The sequence below is a fragment of the Populus trichocarpa genome, chromosome 4 (assembly GCF_000002775.5).
Source record: "Populus trichocarpa isolate Nisqually-1 chromosome 4, P.trichocarpa_v4.1, whole genome shotgun sequence".
In the NCBI taxonomy this organism is placed as follows: domain Eukaryota; kingdom Viridiplantae; phylum Streptophyta; class Magnoliopsida; order Malpighiales; family Salicaceae; genus Populus; species Populus trichocarpa.
The window spans coordinates 22,703,167-22,721,987 of record NC_037288.2 but is presented as its reverse complement, the minus strand read 5'-3'; the positions used below and the strand labels follow the sequence as shown (position 1 = coordinate 22,721,987).

Sequence of the window (18,821 nt, the reverse complement as noted above, 5' to 3'; positions counted from 1 at the left end):
ACGAAGATGATGAAGATAATACAACCTGCGACCTAACGTGGGTTAGGTAACTAGTATTCTTGATCCAAAGTAAAAAAATATATGAGAAATTGTAAAAGTATTTAGAGTGAACTAGATTACTAGATTAATGACTTCTATTTTGCTGCAGGTTAGATGAAATATTTTAAATATTTAAATAAAATATTTAGATATTACTAACATGTTTTATAATATAAAAAAAATTAAATCATAATAGAGTTAATTTGATATAACAAGATTGATTTTGTAAATCCAAAAATAATATATACGACCGATAAAAACATAATTTGAATAAAAATATTCAAGATAATATTTTTTTAAAAAATATTGAGACGACAACATGTTGTATTGATTCGGGTCAACTTGAGATAACCTGTCAATTTCACGACCCAGATCACAAGATTAGGATAACTTCATAGAAAGTAAATGAAACCAAATTAAAAACCCAAATTCCCAATCAACCTAACATTGATTGATTAATTTTTTTAAAAGAAATCCAATTAAAAAAGACCAAAGAAACAACCCAAATCAACTCAAGTTAGCTGGCTAAACCCGTGATCCGGGTCATTAGATCATGATAACCTCATAGAAAATAAACTATAATAAATTGCGAATCATAATTCCTAACAATCCAATGTTGAAGGTTAAAATTGAAAAAGAAAAGGAAAAAAATGACCCAATTCAACAAGGTTAACCCACCAAGTCTGTGATTCGAGTCATGAGATCGGAATAACCTTATATAAATTAAGTTAAAATAAATTATAAAACTTAATTTCCAATTAAATGTTGAAGCATAAAATACAAAAAAAAAATCAATTGAAAAAGGAAAAATAAAAAAAAACTCAAGTTAATCAGATTAACCCACTAAACTCATGACTCGAATAATAATATTAAGATAACTTGATAAAAAAAAATCAAAACAAATTTTAAAGCTTGATGCTATCAATTATTAAAGAATACAATTAAATATTAAAAAAAATTAATTCCAATACCGAGTAATAATCGAGCAGGGGAATAATAATTTCCCCTCCTCGATTAGTTCTAGGTAATATTTTTAAGAATAAGAGAGAAAATACCTAATAGTTAGGAAATATTTCATGCAAAACGGATAATTTCTTTTAGGAAGCATTTAATTATTGTTTTAAAATAATATATATAAAAATAATAGAAACAAAAGGAATATGTTTTTTTGTACCTATGAGAGCATAACAATTAATTTCAAAACCATATCAGAAACAAATTTATTTTATAACAAATCTTTATTTTTTAAATCAAATACTTTTTTTTTGTCTTTTCTGTATCAAGGCTTTTTAAATATGAAGTGTCTTTCTTATGGGTTTTCCTTGCTTGTGGGTTTGAACTTCAGAATTGGGCTAACAATGTACTAGTTAGCAGTTCAGCCCAGTACTTTATGCCTCCCTCTAAAACCCTGAAACCCTACCTTTGCGAATCCATTTTCTTGTTGCAGACAGCCTTCTCTCCCCTGCAAGGCTCCACCTTCCGTTTACAGAGCGAAGGGAGAGAGTTTTAGAGAGAGAGATAGACAGGAGAGACAATGGGGGCGAGCAAGAAAGAATCAGTTGAAGTGGATAAAAGAAGAAGAACAGTAAAAAAATCCAACCCACCAAGAAAGAGAAGCACAACACAGAAGAATCTGTACTTGCTCAAAAACTAGAAGACACAGCAACTGATTACAAGGTATGCACCGTTTCATCTTCTGGGTTTTGCTGGGAAGCATGAAATATTTCTACCGTTTGCAGAAACAACCTCAGTTCGTGCTCATATAAGCTTGTTTTTTTTGTGCTTTCACAGCTGGTAATAAGCTGCCGTGGTTATTTTGTGATAAATACTTGATGGGATATTGCTGTTTTGGTTGTTTGAGTTGTTAGTGCTGTGCTTGTTTGACTATTTGTTCTGTAAAACGTTAATGAGTTTTGAGTAACTTTTTTATGGTAGGAACTTTCTGCGGATGATGATTCCGAGGATTATAAATCAGTAGGAGAGTTAGAAGCTGGCGATGGTGAATCCTCTGGAGATGAGGTACATGGTAATTGCCTGCATTTGCATGTGCAATATTTACCAACATACACTTAAAAAAAAATGTAATAAATTTTGATGTTATCTAGCATGTGCTTTTTCAGGGCAAAGAAAATAAAGAGAAGGCTAGTTGTATTTAAACGTTAGTCTAGCCATAATGCTTGGTTTAGAAGTGGTTGTAGTTTGAATGGGCTCTAATCAAAATTAGGGCTCAAGTTTTTTTATAGTGAAATCCTTTTTATAGATTCCTGGCAATTAAAATTAAACAGAGGGGAATATTTTTCCTCTGTTCTTTGACATTATGAAGTTTCATGTTTCACCCGGAAACGTTTCCATGGTATTGTGGTCATTTGTACGTTAATATCTTAATAATAACTATCGCAGGGCATTCACAACACTGGCAGTAGTGAGGGCTTGGCCATTGATGGTCAGAGTGAAGACTCTGAACCTGATCTAGGAGCTGAAGAAAGTGATTCTTCTGAGGATGAGGTACATTTTTTTCACCTTCCTTTGATGCTGGAAAAATAAATTTTAATTTATTTCGGTATTTTCTTAATTCCTTATTGAGTGGAACTTATTTTGCTTGGTTATTTTCATTCAAAAGGTGGCTCCTAGAAATACGGTTGGTGATGTTCCCTTGGAGTGGTATAGGGATGAAAAACATATTGGGTATGACATTGCTGGAAAGAAGATAAAAAAGAAAGAAAGACAAGATAAACTCGATTCATTTCTGGCAAATGTTGACGACTCAAAAAATTGGTAAGTTTTTCAATTGAATCCATGTGTTTCTCATGCCAATATTATCAATGACTGCAAAGTACTTTTTCCTTATTTTTCTTTTGTTATCTAGGCTTTTTTCCCCATCCACACTTAGTTACTTGCTTCATTGTTTTTTTTCCCTATCTTTGGAGTTATCTTTTTCTATTCTTCCTATGTTTTGTGGTTATATGTGCAAGGACCGGTCAGCTGTTGTTCCAACATAAATATCATGGTTTTATTTTCTCCTTTTTGTGATTGTGACTAGGAATAATTATTGCCATACATCATTGAATAAATGGCATCCTTCCGGAAAAGAAAAAAGTAGAAATTAGTACCAAATGACCCCCCCAATTTTCATTTATCTAGTAAGAAACCCCTGTATTTAACCAGCTTTAGAGCATCAGAAGTTGGGGAAACTATTTTATCAGATACGATAAAAAAATAATTCATTTCCTTGAAAGATTCTCAAGCTAATCCATTCTAGTCCACAAAAATATTGGGTAGATATCACAATGTTATGAATTGGATAGGGCCCAACTGTGTATCTGATTTCTCTGGTTTGACACTTCCTCACACTATATTGTTTATAACAAATGGTTGCATAGTACTAGGAAAACAGGGAAAAGGAGTTGTCTTAGTTGGATTTTTAGAGGGTTTAAAATTTTGTTAGTTGAAATTTCAATATAGTGTTGGATGTGAGTGTATTTAAATATGGGTGGGGGCATTGAGTTAGAGTTTGCTCTTCCTCCACCATGTTTTATTGTTACGAGGAGCTTAAAGCATCATTAATGGGCTTGTGACCTTGTGAAAATGATCCTTCATCTTCTTTCTTATGCAAAGTTGTTGTCATTGTTCTCGGTAGAATTGACTGAGGAGTGATGTCGAGCCTTGTGAGAGGGATGCATTTAGGAATGACCTAGTACTCTGCTCCTCATTGAAAGATATTACTTTCAATAGCATTTCAGGATCATGTTGTCAAGAGAGTCTTACCCAGTCTTGGAAAGTGAACATATTTTCTATCGGGGTTTGCATTTTCGTCATTCAAGCATGCTAGTTTCCTATTTAGTGTGTGCTTGGTAATGCTATGCAAGTGCTTTTGTGAAAGTGTGTTGGGTCTAAAAAACATCAATTTAATAGTTCTTTGGGTGCTTTTTGATGGTTTTGACATCTCCATATCAAAATCATCTAGAAGCACCCAAAAAAGCACCAATCTGATGCCTTTTCCGGCCAAACATAGCTTAGCCAAACACAGCTTTGGCATCAGAGTGGTGCCAAATGTAGCCCAAAAAAGGGTTTACCTTTGTTTCCTATTTATGTTGCGGATGCTGAATAAAAGAAACTGACTGATGAGGGATTTACCTCAGTCGTAGCAAGGAAGGAAAGGAAAGGTGACCATTTGGGTTGTTCATTGTTGGCACCCTAAATTCGAGAGGTTTAGGACATGGAAATCTCATGTTTTAAGGAAATTTGTTTAATGTAAAAGATTGCAACTGAAAAAGAGAAAAAAGAAGAAATAGAAAAAGAATAAAAAGCATGTAGTCAAGGAAGACAAGAGGGGCACTATCTTTCTCTTCTAATGCTCATTCTATACTTAATGAGGATGATGGTTTTATCTTTTGGAAATATTTTATTAGTAATTTTTCATAGTTTTGTCGATGGTAGAGTCATTGTTTGAATCATACACATATCGTTAAAGTGTTCATGTTTTGTAAGGACAATAGAAAAGAATGCAGTATCATGTCTTAGTGTTCAATGATTGGTAATCATTATGCAGATTACTAGATAGAAAATTCAAAACATTTAAATAGCCTGGACCCCTACAACCTTTGTGCAATAGCACTACAGTCTACTATTTCTTATTTGGGTAGATAAGTTATTATTCTAGATCTTTTTTAGTGCTATAGAAATGTGTGTGCCAGGCATATGTGCCTGTGCTGCTTTTTGTTCATAGGCTCAAAGAGCGGTAGTGGATCACTGCTTTATTGTCCCGAGCTTTTTCAACAACATTGGGTGTGAAAAATTAAGGTTGTTTAGAATTATGCTATTTCTAGTGATTTTAGTGTTTTGATTGAGAGGGAAAAATGGTCAATAATTGTTTTTTGTTAGAGCAATTATTGTGGAGGTTGGATATGGAGTCTTTATGATGTCCAACTCATGGAACTTTTGTGGATTGATTTGGCACTCCTTGTATGAATTGAATCGGCCGATTTCAACCTGAACAAAAAAAACTTGGAACTTTATAATGACTGTCTTGATTGTTTTCAGCATGACTGGACCACACTCATCCTTCAATATTTTGCACTTCCTATTCAGGAGGATGAATCATTTTCTTCTCCTTTTCTATCTTAATAAAATTTATCTTTGAAGTGCACATACACATAGCAACCTCACCCAACCCCTTGAGAAAATTGTGAAGTATCAACTTTAATCAAGTTTAATCTAAGCTAATGTGTTTGCTAATGGTGAATATTTTTGTATTCAGGCGCAAGATTTATGATGAGTACAATGATGAGGAAGTAGAGCTTACAAAAGATGAAACCAAACTTGTTCGTAGAATGCTCAAAGGAAAAGCTCCACATGCTGACTTTGATCCATATGTGGTCTGTAGTTCTCATTCATATCCATGTTCAAATATTTTATACAATTATAATTTTGGATTATCATATCATTTTCCACACATATAATGCTTAACATTATATGCTCAAAATTGATATCTTATGTGTTCATTCAGCCTTATGTTGATTGGTTTAAATGGGAAGATGCAAAGCATCCATTGTCAAATGCACCAGAGCCAAAGAGTCGATTCATCCCCTCAAAATGGGAAGCTAAAAAGGCAAGTCATTTCATATTTTATTGATCCAAGATCGTTGAGGAGATAAATAATTTACGTTCAACTTAGGGTTTATTTGAATGGCCATCATCGTTTTAATGAATTACCATTCTGAATTTTATCTGGAGAGGTTCATTTGTGAAATCATGACATGGTTCTATGCTTCATGTTCTGTGCCTTCTGTTTTATGAATCTACAGGTTCTTGGACTTGTCAGGGCAATTCGCAAAGGATATATAAAGTTTGACAAGCCTAAAGAAGAGCCCCGTTTCTACATGTTGTGGGGGGACGATGCTAGCTCATCAGAAAAGACTGGGCACTTGTCTTACATTCCTGCACCAAAACCAAATTTGCCAGGTATGATATTATATCTCTTTTTTTTTTTTTTTCACATTGCTTGAATGAATGGGACTTATTAAACTTGATTTTTCTTTTAGGTCATGAGGAGTCATACAATCCTTCTCTAGAGTACATCCCAACACAAGAGGAGATCAATTCTTATCAGTTGATGGATGAGGAAGACCGTCCTAAATTTATCCCTAAAAGGTAACTCAATTCTTGACCTGTTCATTTACATATCTTGTTTATCTTTGAACACCTAGCATCTTAACAATATTTCATCCACTCAGGTTTACATCTTTGAGGAGCATCCCAGCTTATGAGAATGCTGTTAAAGACTCTTTTGAGCGTTGCTTGGATTTATACTTGTGTCCTAGAGTTCGCAAGAAACGTGTAAGTTACCAGTCCAGATTGGAGATTAAAGTTAGTCTGCAAGTTATCGAAAGTTCTACGTCATAAAGCTAATCAGAATCTGGACTCTTGATATTGCAGATTAATATTGATCCTGAATCTTTAAAGCCTAAGCTGCCAAGCCGAAAAGATCTTAGACCTTACCCAGCGACATGCTATCTTGAGTATAGAGGACACAAGGGTGCAGTTATGTCCATTTCCACTGAAGCTTCAGGACAGTGGATTGCTTCAGGTTTGGATGTTCATCTTCAGCATTTATTGTATTATCCATCAAACATCAAATTTATCCTTGGATGTGGATCTTATGTTTTCATGCTCTCTGATAGGTTCTAGTGATGGAACTGTGCGTTTGTGGGAGGTTGAGACTTGTAGATGTATTAAAGTCTGGGAGTTTGGTGAAATTGTCCAATATGTAGCATGGAATCCTTTGCCGGAGCTTCCTATCTTGGCTGTCACTGTGTAAGGCTTATTGCATTTTTCAGTGGGTTTAATTTTGTCGAGCCTTTTATCACATAAAATTAAAGCAAGCATACTTTGGCAGGGGACAAGATGTATTTCTTTTGAACAGTGGGTTGGGAAATGAAGAAATACAGAGAAAAGTTAAGGAGCTTCTGCAAGTTGAGACACCTAAAGCTCCAGAAGATTCTGGTCTGTGTTAAAAATGGCTCATGCATTGTTATTTTATGGCCAACGGGAATTTTCTTATTTTTTGCCATTTATTGGTTATTTATAGGCAACAAGGTGTCTGGCTGGAGCTGGCTTCAAGATGATGAACATGAAGGAATCAGGTTAAGGCATTTCAAGGTAATTTTCTTTGCTCATTTTGAACATTGGTGAAATATACTATTTTACTAGTTTTAATGGAAGATACTTCATTTGAAAACTTTTTTCTTATTCATCCCTCACTTTCTTTTGCTCTTGCAGGCTGTATTTTCAGTTGAATGGCATCGTAAAGGAGACTATTTCTCAACTGTGATGCCAGCTGATATCCTTTTCTTTCACTGTCATTTGATTGTAGTTTTGTTTCTTGTTCTATAAAGTATTGTTCCATGCATGAAGTCTACCGGTCTCACTTAACTTTTCTGTGCTCATTTTGGTTACTTAGTTTTCCTTTTATTTATCCTTTTCCGGCTCTTATTCATTCTTATTCTTTGTAAGAAGACAATTTCATGATTGCAGAGGAATGCTTTTTCCTTCATATGCAGTGAGGGATGTGTTGCATTCAGTGCCAATGGTTGGTAGATGAGCTGCATATTAATGTGGATGATGTTTCTAAACTAAAAAAGCATGCATTTCTCATCTTTTGTAGATTCATTGGGTAGTTTTTATTTCCACTTTTTGACAATCCTTTGATCTTATTATGTCCATGAGCTTAGAATTGCTGTTTTGTGTTCTAGTGTTACTAGTCCATGGGGATTTTTTGCATCTTTTTGCCAAAGCAAGGCCATGCTCTGAAGCTCACCCATCTTGTATACTGTATTCTGGTTTTGTTTTCATTTGATTCCAAGGACTGTTAATCTTCTTGTGAAATTAACACGTGTAATGCGGGAAACTCTATATCGAAAAGTGTGATTCATTTATCAGAAATAGGTAGGTATGCATGCTCAAGTCACTTTGAGATATCCATGAAATTAGACATGCATACTAATGACATGCAAACAACAGAACATGTCAGAGCTTTTTACTTAAAGCCAAAAGAAACAAGAATGCCAATTGCCTATGATTTGTAGCCTTGACCAATTAATTACGCGATTCAAAAGCAATTCTTATCCACCAGCTCTCTAAGAAATTTACACAAAGACATCCATTTAAGCTGCATGGACTTCCGGTGTCAGCAGTTTTTCATCCTACTCGCTCCATCTTCTTTGTTTCAACAAAGAAGAATGTCCGTGTTTATGATCTGGTGAAGCAAAAGCTGATTAAGAAGCTGGAGACTGGATTACGTGAAGTCTCCTCTATTTCAATTCATCCTGCTGGTCTGCTCCTCATTCTTGTTGATAGATTTTCCAAGTCATCATATATATCTCTTTTCCTACAACATTCTTATTCCGGGTTTGACTTCCGTGCAGGTGATAACGTAATTGTGGGAAGCAGAGAGGGCAAATTATGTTGGTTTGACATGGACCTTTCATCTAAACCTTACAAAGTTCTCAAGTATGAATTCTGATCATATTATTTGGTCAACTAATTTTAAAACAATATGAAATTTTAAAACAAGTGACATATTTCAAGCATTCAGCCAGATGAATCTTGCAGAAAATGTATACATATAAAATCATGTGCTTACTCTTAAATTTGGTGTTTGCCCACCTTTTATGCTTTTATTTTGTGTGATGACCATCTTTTCCTGATGTGATTTTCTTTTCATGCCTTATATGATGTGAATTTCTAATTTCTCAGGTGTCATCCCAAAGACATAACCAATGTGGCCTTCCACCGTTCATACCCTTTATTTGCATCATGCTCTGATGATTGCACTGCATATGTTTTTCATGGGACAGTTTATTCAGATCTTAATCAGAATCCTCTTATTGTTCCTCTGGAAATTCTCCGTGGGCATGCAAGTTCAAATGGAAGAGGTCAGTGCTTGGTGATACACATGTCACATACACATATGCACACATATTGTCAAGTATGGGGTAGATACATGTCCGATTCCTGAATTAGGATTGGGTTGAAATTTGAGCATATACTACTAGTAGTTACTCTGAGCAAAGCTGGCTCCTCATAAGCACTTGAAGGATATGACTTTCCAATAATAGAACAGTTTTGGCCAAAGCGCAGCCATAATTTGTTTTACAAGATCTGAGTTCGGGCAAAAAAATCCATGTTCACTACAGATCTGATACAACTTCACCTCTGTGATGTTCAACATATTTTGATTCTCATAATCATCACTCTACATCTTCATTGGCTGGTTGGACGGATAAAACAGGAAGTACTGATCCATTTTGGCTATTAATACTCTCCTTTCATCACATAATGATACAAGTTATCAAATTGATTCTCATTTATTGCTAGAAGTGATCGTATGGGGTTGCATTGTGGTTAAACTTTCTGTTTCCTGTGTAGTATTTGTAGCATGTCATATTGTATATGTGCTAATGCATTTACATACCAGTCAAAAGAACCCTCCCAACATCAACTGTTGAGATGAAACTGACACAGTTGCAATTGATTCTGGATTGTATTGTAGGAGTATTGGACTGCAAGTTCCACCCACGGCAACCTTGGTTATTCACTGCTGGTGCTGATTCTTTGATAAAACTTTATTGTCACTAGATGATGCAAAAAGAAGAATGTATTATTTCAGGCCAGTTTGAGAAAGATTGCAAGCCAATGACGTAGGGATTAATGAAGCTGGAGCTGTATTGTGTGGTAGAAATTACAGTCCAGGCATTACAAATAGGTTCAGCTACTGATATTCCATCATTTAGTGTTGCACGTGGTATTCGAACAGGCCTTGATTATAATTTTGACGGTGACAGAATTTACTCTCTTATTATCATTTTAATCCAATCTTGATTCTCTTTGTTTTGGTGCCTGGGAATTTCTTTTGTTCAATTATTTGAGTCATTCAATTCTCAATAGTAGCTTCAATTAACCAATGAAATAAAGCAATGGTGAGAAGAGATACTGCCTGGAAACATGACAGAGATGGCTTGGATATGGAACTGATTCAAATAGGTATTCTAAGCTTCCTATTCTGGAGTCTGTTCTATGCTTTTATTCCAGCTCTATTTTTAGAACAGCATCCGTAGACCATTTGCCAATTACTATCTGATGATCTGACTGCTGGCCACTGCAAGTTTCCATTGTGGCTATAAAACTATGGCTGGCTGCCACTTCGCATCACAAAAAAGAGTTACAAGACTCGAAAGATCTTTTCGGAGCATGTTTCTTAAGAAAATATAACTTGGGTGAAGTTTAAAATATGATTCATTGTTCGTTAACATGTTGGAATTTGATGGTTTATAATAGCTTAAGCTATTTCTATTTTTATAATGTACTAGATAGGTTACCTGTGTGGCAGGTTATTTTTCGAACGTGTGCTGTTTTTAATTTTTAAACAATTTAAAAAAATCATTTTTTAAGTATGTATTCAAGAGCTGGTAGCATTAAAAGGTATATGATTTAACTTTCAAGTAACAAATAAGTAACATGAAAAAAACTTAATTAAACTATTTTGAATTTTATATAAGAATTAAATTGTAAAATGTAAAGAGACATCAATCTAACATAGAAATTTTTTGAGCAACTCGAAACAAAAGGTGACATAATAAACAAAAAAAATATGAAAACCCAACTTTTGAGTAAAAAGTGAAGTCCCAACAACTGTTAGCAAGTAAAGAATAACAAATGTTTGTCAACTCTTTGTTACTGCAAGGACTTTAATAACTTAATTAAGTATTTGTAAAAATATTTTATATATCTGGACCTAATGTATAAAATGAATATGGTACATTCCTCAAACACTCATTTTAGAAGATAAATTCCCCCTCAAGAGAAAGCAACTTAAGAGCACCTAAAGCCTTTAAACTTTCTTGATCAAGTATTGGCCCAAAAATTCTTAGATGTAAATAAAAAAAACATATGCACGTATATAATTAAACAATTCAATAACCATTGTGTAAAGTAATAAAAAAAATTCATCAACAATAAACAAAAATGAAATTGAGAAAACCAAGCGAAAAATAAAGATCAAGATATCTCACATTGCAACACCAGTAATTTACATGGTTATGTTTAATAAATTCGTCTATGAAAATAAATTTATAATAGAAAAACACATGAAATTTATAATGGAAATCGACACACATAAAAATTATTGAACAATAATTATAAAAAACAAAAAAATGCAAGGCTGCACATAACACATAAAATTTATTAAACAATAATTAAAAAAAAAACAGTGAAAGGTTGTATATATTAAAAATCTTGTAAAAAAATCAATATTCAAAAAAAATATTTAATCTATATAAAATTAAGAAAAAACCACAGATAAATCATACCTACCTAAACATAAATAAAAAATTTATTTGAAACAATATACACAAATGATGCATTATTTTTTAAAAAACTGAAAAATTAAAATATATATATATATATATATAAAAAAAAAAAACCAGGCCAAGTGCTTGCGGGCTTGGTAAGCTAGGCAATTGGACAACATGATTTTCTAGGGGGAGAGAGGGAGGGAGGGAAAAACCCCCAGTCAAAGCTCTTTCGTGGTCTGCGGCACACGTGCCTTGCCATTATGCTTAGGGTGGCGAGGCGCATCGAACGCCGCCTCTTATGGCGACACTCGATTCTGTTTTGTGACCGCACGCGCCACTCGAATGGCATGGGTGGCGCCCACCCACGGGCACGAGCATGGGCACAGGCACGTGCTTAGTATGCGTCAACCATTTCTGAATATAAATAATAATTTATATACATATAAATACTCAATTACCCCTGACCTAACATTATATTTACAATAAAACCATATGAAAACGATGAAAACACCCCTACATGCAGCCTTGTTTTTGTTGAAATCCAAGGGTAATTTCGTATTTAAACTGTTTCAATAAAAGGAAAAGACAGAAAAGCCCCTCAACACATGCATATTTTCTCCTCCTTCAAGGGCATGATTGTATCTTCATTGTGTTTTTTTTTTTGAAAAAGACAAGAAGCTCTCAACCTAAAGGTTAAAATTTTGTGCCCTGAAAAACAAATAAGTATCTATATTGTAGCCCAAAAAACCCAAACGGATTATTTTGTCCTCAATCACTTTTTCAATGTCAAATATATCACATGAAAAAGACAATCCTACCCTCAACTGCATGCTTAACAAGTTCCTTTAGCAAAGATAATTTCGTCATTACACTGCTCTAATCCACAATAATCTATATTTAGATAAAGAGTAATGAACACTGGTTTTTAGTTTTTGTTATAATATTAAATCATCTTTATTCAATTTTAATTTAATGATTTAGATTAAATTCAAGACAAAACATGACATGAAAGAACATTAAAGAATCAGACTGTCAACAAATTCATTAGTCACCAGAGCCTTGTTGACATGTTTTCTTCCCCTTCCTGCTCATTCATTAAACTTGACAAAGCTTTTCGACCTTGAGAGCAGCTCAAATTTGCAAGGAAGTGGTAGAACCCTAAATTACAACCCCAGTTTTAAAAGAAGCTCCTTCCATCTTGGCGTGACTTCCTCAAAAATGTAAGTTAAAGGAGAAACTAAAACACCGCTGCCTCCAATCTACATCAAAATATGTACAAGAAGCCATGTTAACGCATTCCTGATAGGATGGGATTCAGATAATAAATCTAGCCATGGTTTAAATGCATGCATCAGAGGTAATGATGTAGAGTTCACAGAGTGATATTACGACATTGTCACATACACATAATAGAATTCAAGCCAATATAGAAGGGTTCTGGAGACCTGTCATGTCCACACCAAACCAAAAGTTTGTCGTGTCTGGATTGCCAAGTTAAATTATGCAGAGCCATCATTGATATACAAGTTATCTATAGACTGAGGGATGTAGTGTTCAATGAGACCAAAGATTACCACTCCGCCGACCCAAACCCCTCCTGATTAGATTTACGGCAACTAACAGTGAGAGTAAGAATAAACAGAATATAAAGTGCACTCTTCTCAGCATTGAATATGGATCCAGTTTGTGTATCACGGCATCCTGCTTCTACTAGTCTATTATGGTTAGACAACTCACCTCTCTCAGCTGCTGCACAGACTTGTATAATGCTTTCTTTGGAACACATATCACTATAGCATAGTAATCAGGGGTAACCTTTCCATTATGTTTGCAGAAAACTGGACTTATAGTAGGTCCCTGTAATAAAAAGAATACACATGAGCTTCCAAGTTGAAAAACCTGAGGGGGTAGATAGGTGGTTAGCATCTCAGCATTCTCGGCCTCATGAGGCTTTGGTCTTTGATTTTTCCCGTTTTGGTAGTGTGAGTTTCGTCAAGCAAAAATACCGGATATGCTAGTCATTAATTGGATCTTAAACTAAAGACAGAGGGCTCGAGAAACTTCTCTTCTGTCTCAAACCTCACCTCCAATCCGGACAAAGATGGTTGGCTGCACACTCGTCCAGCCACTTCCTCTGCACTACTTCCTCTCATGTGCGCAGTCACCTGCCATGAGATGAGAAAGTGTTAAAACAACAGAACCTGAACAGGAAAGAGAATAAGGTGGGAGAGTGAAGATTGAGAAAGATGATAACCACACCGTGAACTGATCAACCGCCCTCAAATGAGCCTCAAACCTTTCTAGAATCTCTTTTGTTCTGCACCTCACGTCCTTTTGTTCAACCAATGATTTTCTCCTAGCAACAAGAACGGCCTGAAGAATGTATGAATTTTAAGGTAAGACAAAATGTATTAAAGGCAGAATGTAAAACCAGTTATTTAAACAGGTTATAAACAAAAATGAAGAAAAGAAAAGAAAAGAGAAACCCTCTACTGAGCTACAATCAATGCACCTTGATCGCATACCTGGCTCTCCAACAAAACTCCACCTTCAATTTCTTTCAAGTTGTTTTCTTTCAGTGTTGTTCCACTGCTCACAAGGTCCAAAATAGCATCAGCTATCCCCATCTGCAATAATAGAAAAACGATAGTCTCAGTAGATACATGTGTATGGCCAGACTATAAAATTCACATAATTATCATTGCTCAAGAGGTGGAAGTCGCAAGTGAATAGAGCAGAAGCGCAGCTCATTAAGACTATTGTTAATGATAATTAAAATTTTCCAGATTAAGAACACTTGACCTCATTGCAGCCCCACTTGGCTTAAAATATCTCTAACCAAGAGGATGTCAAAACGTGAAAAGTTGGATGGAAATTAATATGCCAGTCACTGAATATTCATAGCATGTCAACAAGGTCAGATCTTTAACTTTTGACTCATGCAAATAATCCAATGAAAAACAAATAAATACTGTGATGCACCATTTCGAAGAAAAAAGAGGATAAAGAGAAGACGGGGAAGGGAGAAAGACATGTAATCTCCATGTAAACGTGGGGATACAGAGCATCATCATCCAAGATAAGAAACTCTTAAACCAAGAAGCAAGAGACACAGCTGGAGAAGTGCAGCTCAACAGGATCAAGTCACGTAATCTTTTCTAGATTAAGAACTGAAATCTTGACCTTATCAACTCCTTTTTTCCTGACTAAACCACCAGCACTAAAACATTAACCATGACAATGTCTAAATGTTGAAAATTGAAATGAAATATTCTCACTGCACTGAAATCACAGGTCAATGGATTTTCATGGTTAGTGAAGACAGTCGAATTCTGTGAAGTTATTTACTGATTTGTTAATAGTTTAATGAGAAAAATCAAACGGAAAGACAATGTCATATAAAAGAAAAGTTGAGCATGTCTCATAATTTGTTTCTGCAGGAAAAAAAGAAGATTGATAAATATGAAATGATGAACTGGGGGATCACGTAAGAACTGTATGTCTACTGCAGCCTGCTGAGTTGTGGTGAAATAAATCAAAACTATCTTCCAAGAACCTCATTCACGAGGCAAGAACCTCGGTGGGCCAAGAAAAAAAACAGGATTCTTCCCTGTTTCTCTTTGCATCAATGCACCAGACTAGAAAGAAAGTTGGACTTTCGAAATTCTCTTTCTAATCTGTGCAAAGATAAAGTTTATTATAAAACACCAAATAGTTAAGTCCTGTAAAAAGAATCAAAATAGACAAGGATAAAAACTAAGCAAAAGAAAAGAAACCTAACAAAAAAGGGGCTGGGCACTTTCTAATCGGTGAAAAGATTATATTCATTATAAATTCAAAATAGTTGTCCCGTAAACGCAAAAGAAAAAAAGTCCAACGAAAAAAGAAGCAGAGAAAGGGCCGGTGTCATGAAGCTAAATCTTCAATATGTAATGGTAGTAAATATATGACATACAATAACTGTATAAATAAGCTTAGTTACTGGCAACATTCTATTGGCTTTTCATTCAGGCTTACCTGAAATATCAAATCATTCAAAACAATATTAGATAAGGAAAAAAGTGATTCACTTATGTTAAAAAATCGATTCTCACCGCAGGAGCAGCTTCCAGTGCTCCATCAGCAGTTGAAAATGTCACATTCACGATCCCATTATCCTTCATAAATTTAGGACCAAGCTGTACATAAAGGCAAAAGAGAATTAAATTCAAATGGTTCACCAAAGGCAAATGCAAGAGAAAATGTTCCCAGAAAGCATTCATCAGGGTATGTTATAATAAAGCTATCATACGTGAGTGAAGCCAGTAGCTATTCGTAGAGGTTTCGAAGCTGTCCATTGAGGCATTTGTGATAGCTCCCTCAGTGAATTTATACTTTCAAATATCCCATGATTAGGAATCTGAAAGGAAAAAAAAATGAAATGTTATGGACGGTGAAAACTATGTGCAAATCAGCTTCAAAGGTTGAAGTTGACTTCAAGTAGAAAAAGGGAAAATTTACTGCAAGGGATAAACGGCAGTCCCCGTATCCAAGAGCATCATGAACAATGATAAGATCTTCATTTCCCTGACAAGGAGTTTTAGATTGAATAATAAGTTTCCAATGTAAATGCACTCTTTAATTGTGATAGAAAGAAACAGAAACAACCTTGGAAAGGAAATGATGCAACCAAATGATTTTCATTTCTCCAACCATATACTTTTTCATATTAAAAGAGAGAAACAACGGTTGAATTCACCAGGTAAAGAATAAAATAACCAATGCTCGATCCTAAGCTTGGGAATTTAGCTTTGCAGTAAGAGTTTATGGCCTTCTAAAGGCTGTGTATACCGAGTATTTTGCAAGGTACAAGAATTCAGTTGTCTTTGTATTGTAGGGAACCCTTTATGTAGTTGAGATTTGTTCAATTAGAAATCATCATTAACAACAGCAACACTCAAGAACCCTTGATAATTGAGATTCGACCATTAGCAACATTAACAGCATTTACCATGTTCCAGCTATTCACAATTTAGGAAACGAAAAACGAAGGGAGATAATGTATCACCAGTTTAAACATGCATCTATTGCATTTTAACCTTACTTCTAAAGATGGAAATGCTTTAAGAATCGAACAAGAACATGTGCCAACGGTTTCCTACACTGAATCTCAATGCCAACATTTCAAAAACACATAAAATCGTTGTCTCTATGAGGTTGAAACTAAAAAGGGGAGAAGAAGATTCAATGTGTTCTAATAAATGAACATTAATTACTCACTAAAAGATCCAATGAGTAATATCCTTTGTATGTTTTAATTAATACACAAAAGGGGTGAGTAACTTCTCCAGCTTGGATCTCATAGACATCAATGAATAGACATAAATCCCAAGTAAAAAAAAGATAGACAAATAACATCCACAGTACACTATAGTTAGTCCTTAATTCTGCTTACCAGTCCATATTCACTGAAAGTATCAAAACCCACAATTCCAAGGTCCAGATCTCCTGACAACAACTTTCTTACAATGTCTTTGGGTCGTTGAAACCACACTTCCAAGTTGGAAAGCTGTACAAGAGTCAAGAGTAGTTGCAGTAGTAATAATGTAACCAAAAAACTATTACAAATGCCTGTTTATCGTATATGGTATTAATCAAATTAACATCTCGAGAGAGATTAGAAACCTGAGGAATTTCTGCAACGTATTGTCGAGGGTTGACTTGCTTCACCAACAACTGACAATCCTAAACCCAACAATAATCAAGACAGACTTCATTTTATATATGTGGGGACAAAACAGAAAATTGAAAGAGACAGACAGTACCATGCACTGATGTAGAATGCAGTAACATTACCTTGAGGAGATCGAGAGTATCGGCAGCCATGCGTCCTTTGCTAGGCAAACCGAAACGAATCACTTTTCTTTCAGACAGTACACTAGTACTAGTCTCATTTTTCTCAATAACAGCAACAGATTGCTGCTGCTGGGGCAAGTGGCAAGCAATGCTGCTGCTCCAAGTGGCATGTGGCCATCGTCTTTGAGAGCAAGGGACATGAAAACATGGAGGGAGAGAAAAGGAGGAAGAGAGAGGAGAGGAGCATTGTTGGAAGTTTGGCAAGTGAAGTCGCAGAGACATCTCTATTGAGTGTGGGACTGAGCGAAGAGAGAAAGAGAGAGATGAGGGAGCAGGGAAGAAGATGGATATGCTGTAATTGATTCTCTTGGCTTTCTGCTGTTTTGTCAGCTACACTCCTGGTCGGAAAATGAACTATTTACGGTGATAACCACGTGCTTCAAAACACATTGTCCTTTGGAGAACTTCAAATGATAAAGCTCACCACCACTACTGCTTACTGATTATTTTATCATGATAACTTTAGCATCAAATTATTAAAAGGATAATAATTTTGATTTGACGTGTTATTAGTTCTATAAAATTAACAAAAACTTTAAATGCATCAGTAAAATAATATAACAAAAGACACATTTTAATGATTATTGGAATAGTAAAATGAACTTTTTTTCCTTCTTCAAAAATCAGCAAAACTTGCAACTGGGGGTAAATTTATCCTTTCTAGAAGATTCATTGGCCATTGCAAAATTAATTGGGATAAATTTGTTAATATTTTTTTTTATACAGTGAAATGATTTTATTTTCTTTAAAAGCAAAAAAAAAAAAAAGGGTGAGCTTTTATATCTTTTCAATATTATTTGCATAATAAAATAATACTTATACCCTTAAAAGAAAAAACAAAAAAAAAGACACTCGAGAGCTTTTTAGACCTTTTATTTGTTTCGGAACAATAAAATAACTTTTTTACCATTGAAAAAAAAATGAATAAGCTTGAGTTTATGGGTGTTTTTATCTTTTTATTTTGGTTTATTTGTAGTTTTTATGTTCTAGTGATCGATTTAGTCATTTGATAAAGATGAAAATTAAGGTCATGAGTGAACATTACGACTATGCTTTGGATGATGTGAATAACGTCGTTCGATGGTCAAACACCGCCTTTCAAGATGGTATTGGCTTCATCTCGATGGTGCCTCCATGATTGGATGATGTGTGTGATTGTTGAATCTCTTGTTCGGAGCCGACGATTTTTTTTCCCATTTCCCCCTCACCTCTTGATTTTCGCGCTTGCCTTTCAAATTTTCAAAGAAACTCTTTAATTTGTTTTTTTTTCCCTTCAAATTTACTTCTTATTCTTTTTACCTCTATTTGTTTTATTTCGTATAATTTCTTAAATTAGATTTTTTTTAGTTTCATCCCCTTTAAACTTTTTTTCATATGTCAAACTTAATCATTATTCTTTTGATTATTTTTTTTATTTGAAAATGTTTTTTAAATTGAATTTCTTTTACAGTTTCTTTGGTTTTTTAGTTTTTTTAACATCAATTTTTATTTTTATTTTTATTTTTTTATTGTTATTTTTTCTGCATTAGAAAATTT

General features: G+C 34.6%; 2 protein-coding genes across 3 annotated transcripts; one reads left to right on the top strand and one right to left on the bottom strand.

Annotated features, from left to right (window-relative positions):
• Positions 1-1,476: 1,476 nt before the first annotated feature.
• On the top strand, positions 1,477-9,937 carry LOC18098304 (ribosome biogenesis protein BOP1 homolog). The gene is given in 19 exon segments (XM_006384957.3): positions 1,477-1,610; positions 1,613-1,716; positions 1,975-2,058; positions 2,440-2,544; positions 2,660-2,814; positions 5,297-5,414; positions 5,546-5,647; positions 5,844-6,000; positions 6,081-6,189; positions 6,273-6,375; positions 6,475-6,625; positions 6,720-6,852; positions 6,935-7,041; positions 7,127-7,197; positions 7,318-7,378; positions 8,142-8,369; positions 8,463-8,547; positions 8,794-8,972; positions 9,590-9,937. Coding segments are annotated over 19 exon segments (2,175 nt in total). The 5' UTR covers positions 1,477-1,573; the 3' UTR covers positions 9,676-9,937.
• A 2,375-nt stretch (positions 9,938-12,312) lies between these two features.
• LOC18098303 (ATP phosphoribosyltransferase 2, chloroplastic) lies at positions 12,313-17,706 on the bottom strand. 2 transcript variants are annotated; one of them, XM_052451912.1, is made up of 11 exons: positions 17,226-17,706; positions 17,055-17,105; positions 16,825-16,938; positions 15,891-15,956; positions 15,682-15,789; positions 15,485-15,568; positions 13,916-14,017; positions 13,650-13,763; positions 13,475-13,555; positions 13,128-13,247; positions 12,313-12,649 (listed from the first exon to the last, which is right to left on the bottom strand). In XM_052451912.1, the coding sequence occupies exons 1-11, from the start codon at positions 17,505-17,507 to the stop codon at positions 12,554-12,556; spliced, it is 1,218 nt and encodes a 405-aa protein (XP_052307872.1). In that variant the 5' UTR covers positions 17,508-17,706; the 3' UTR covers positions 12,313-12,553. The 2 variants fall into 2 exon arrangements, with proteins under 2 accessions (XP_052307872.1, XP_006385018.1); XM_006384956.3 differs by having other exon boundaries at positions 17,055-17,114; positions 17,226-17,705.
• Positions 17,707-18,821: the final 1,115 nt, after the last annotated feature.

Excerpts from the sequence above, each read along its gene's own strand:
- LOC18098303 (XM_006384956.3), bottom strand. The coding sequence starts at position 17,507 with ATGTCTCTGCGACTTCACTTGCCAAACTTCCAACAATGCTCCTCTCCT. Across the intron at positions 14,018-15,484 it reads CACTGGAAGCTGCTCCTGCG|ATGGGGATAGCTGATGCTAT; the intron begins GTGAGAATCGAT and ends CTATTATTGCAG. Across the intron at positions 13,764-13,915 it reads GAGTTTTGTTGGAGAGCCAG|GCCGTTCTTGTTGCTAGGAG; the intron begins GTATGCGATCAA and ends TACATTCTTCAG.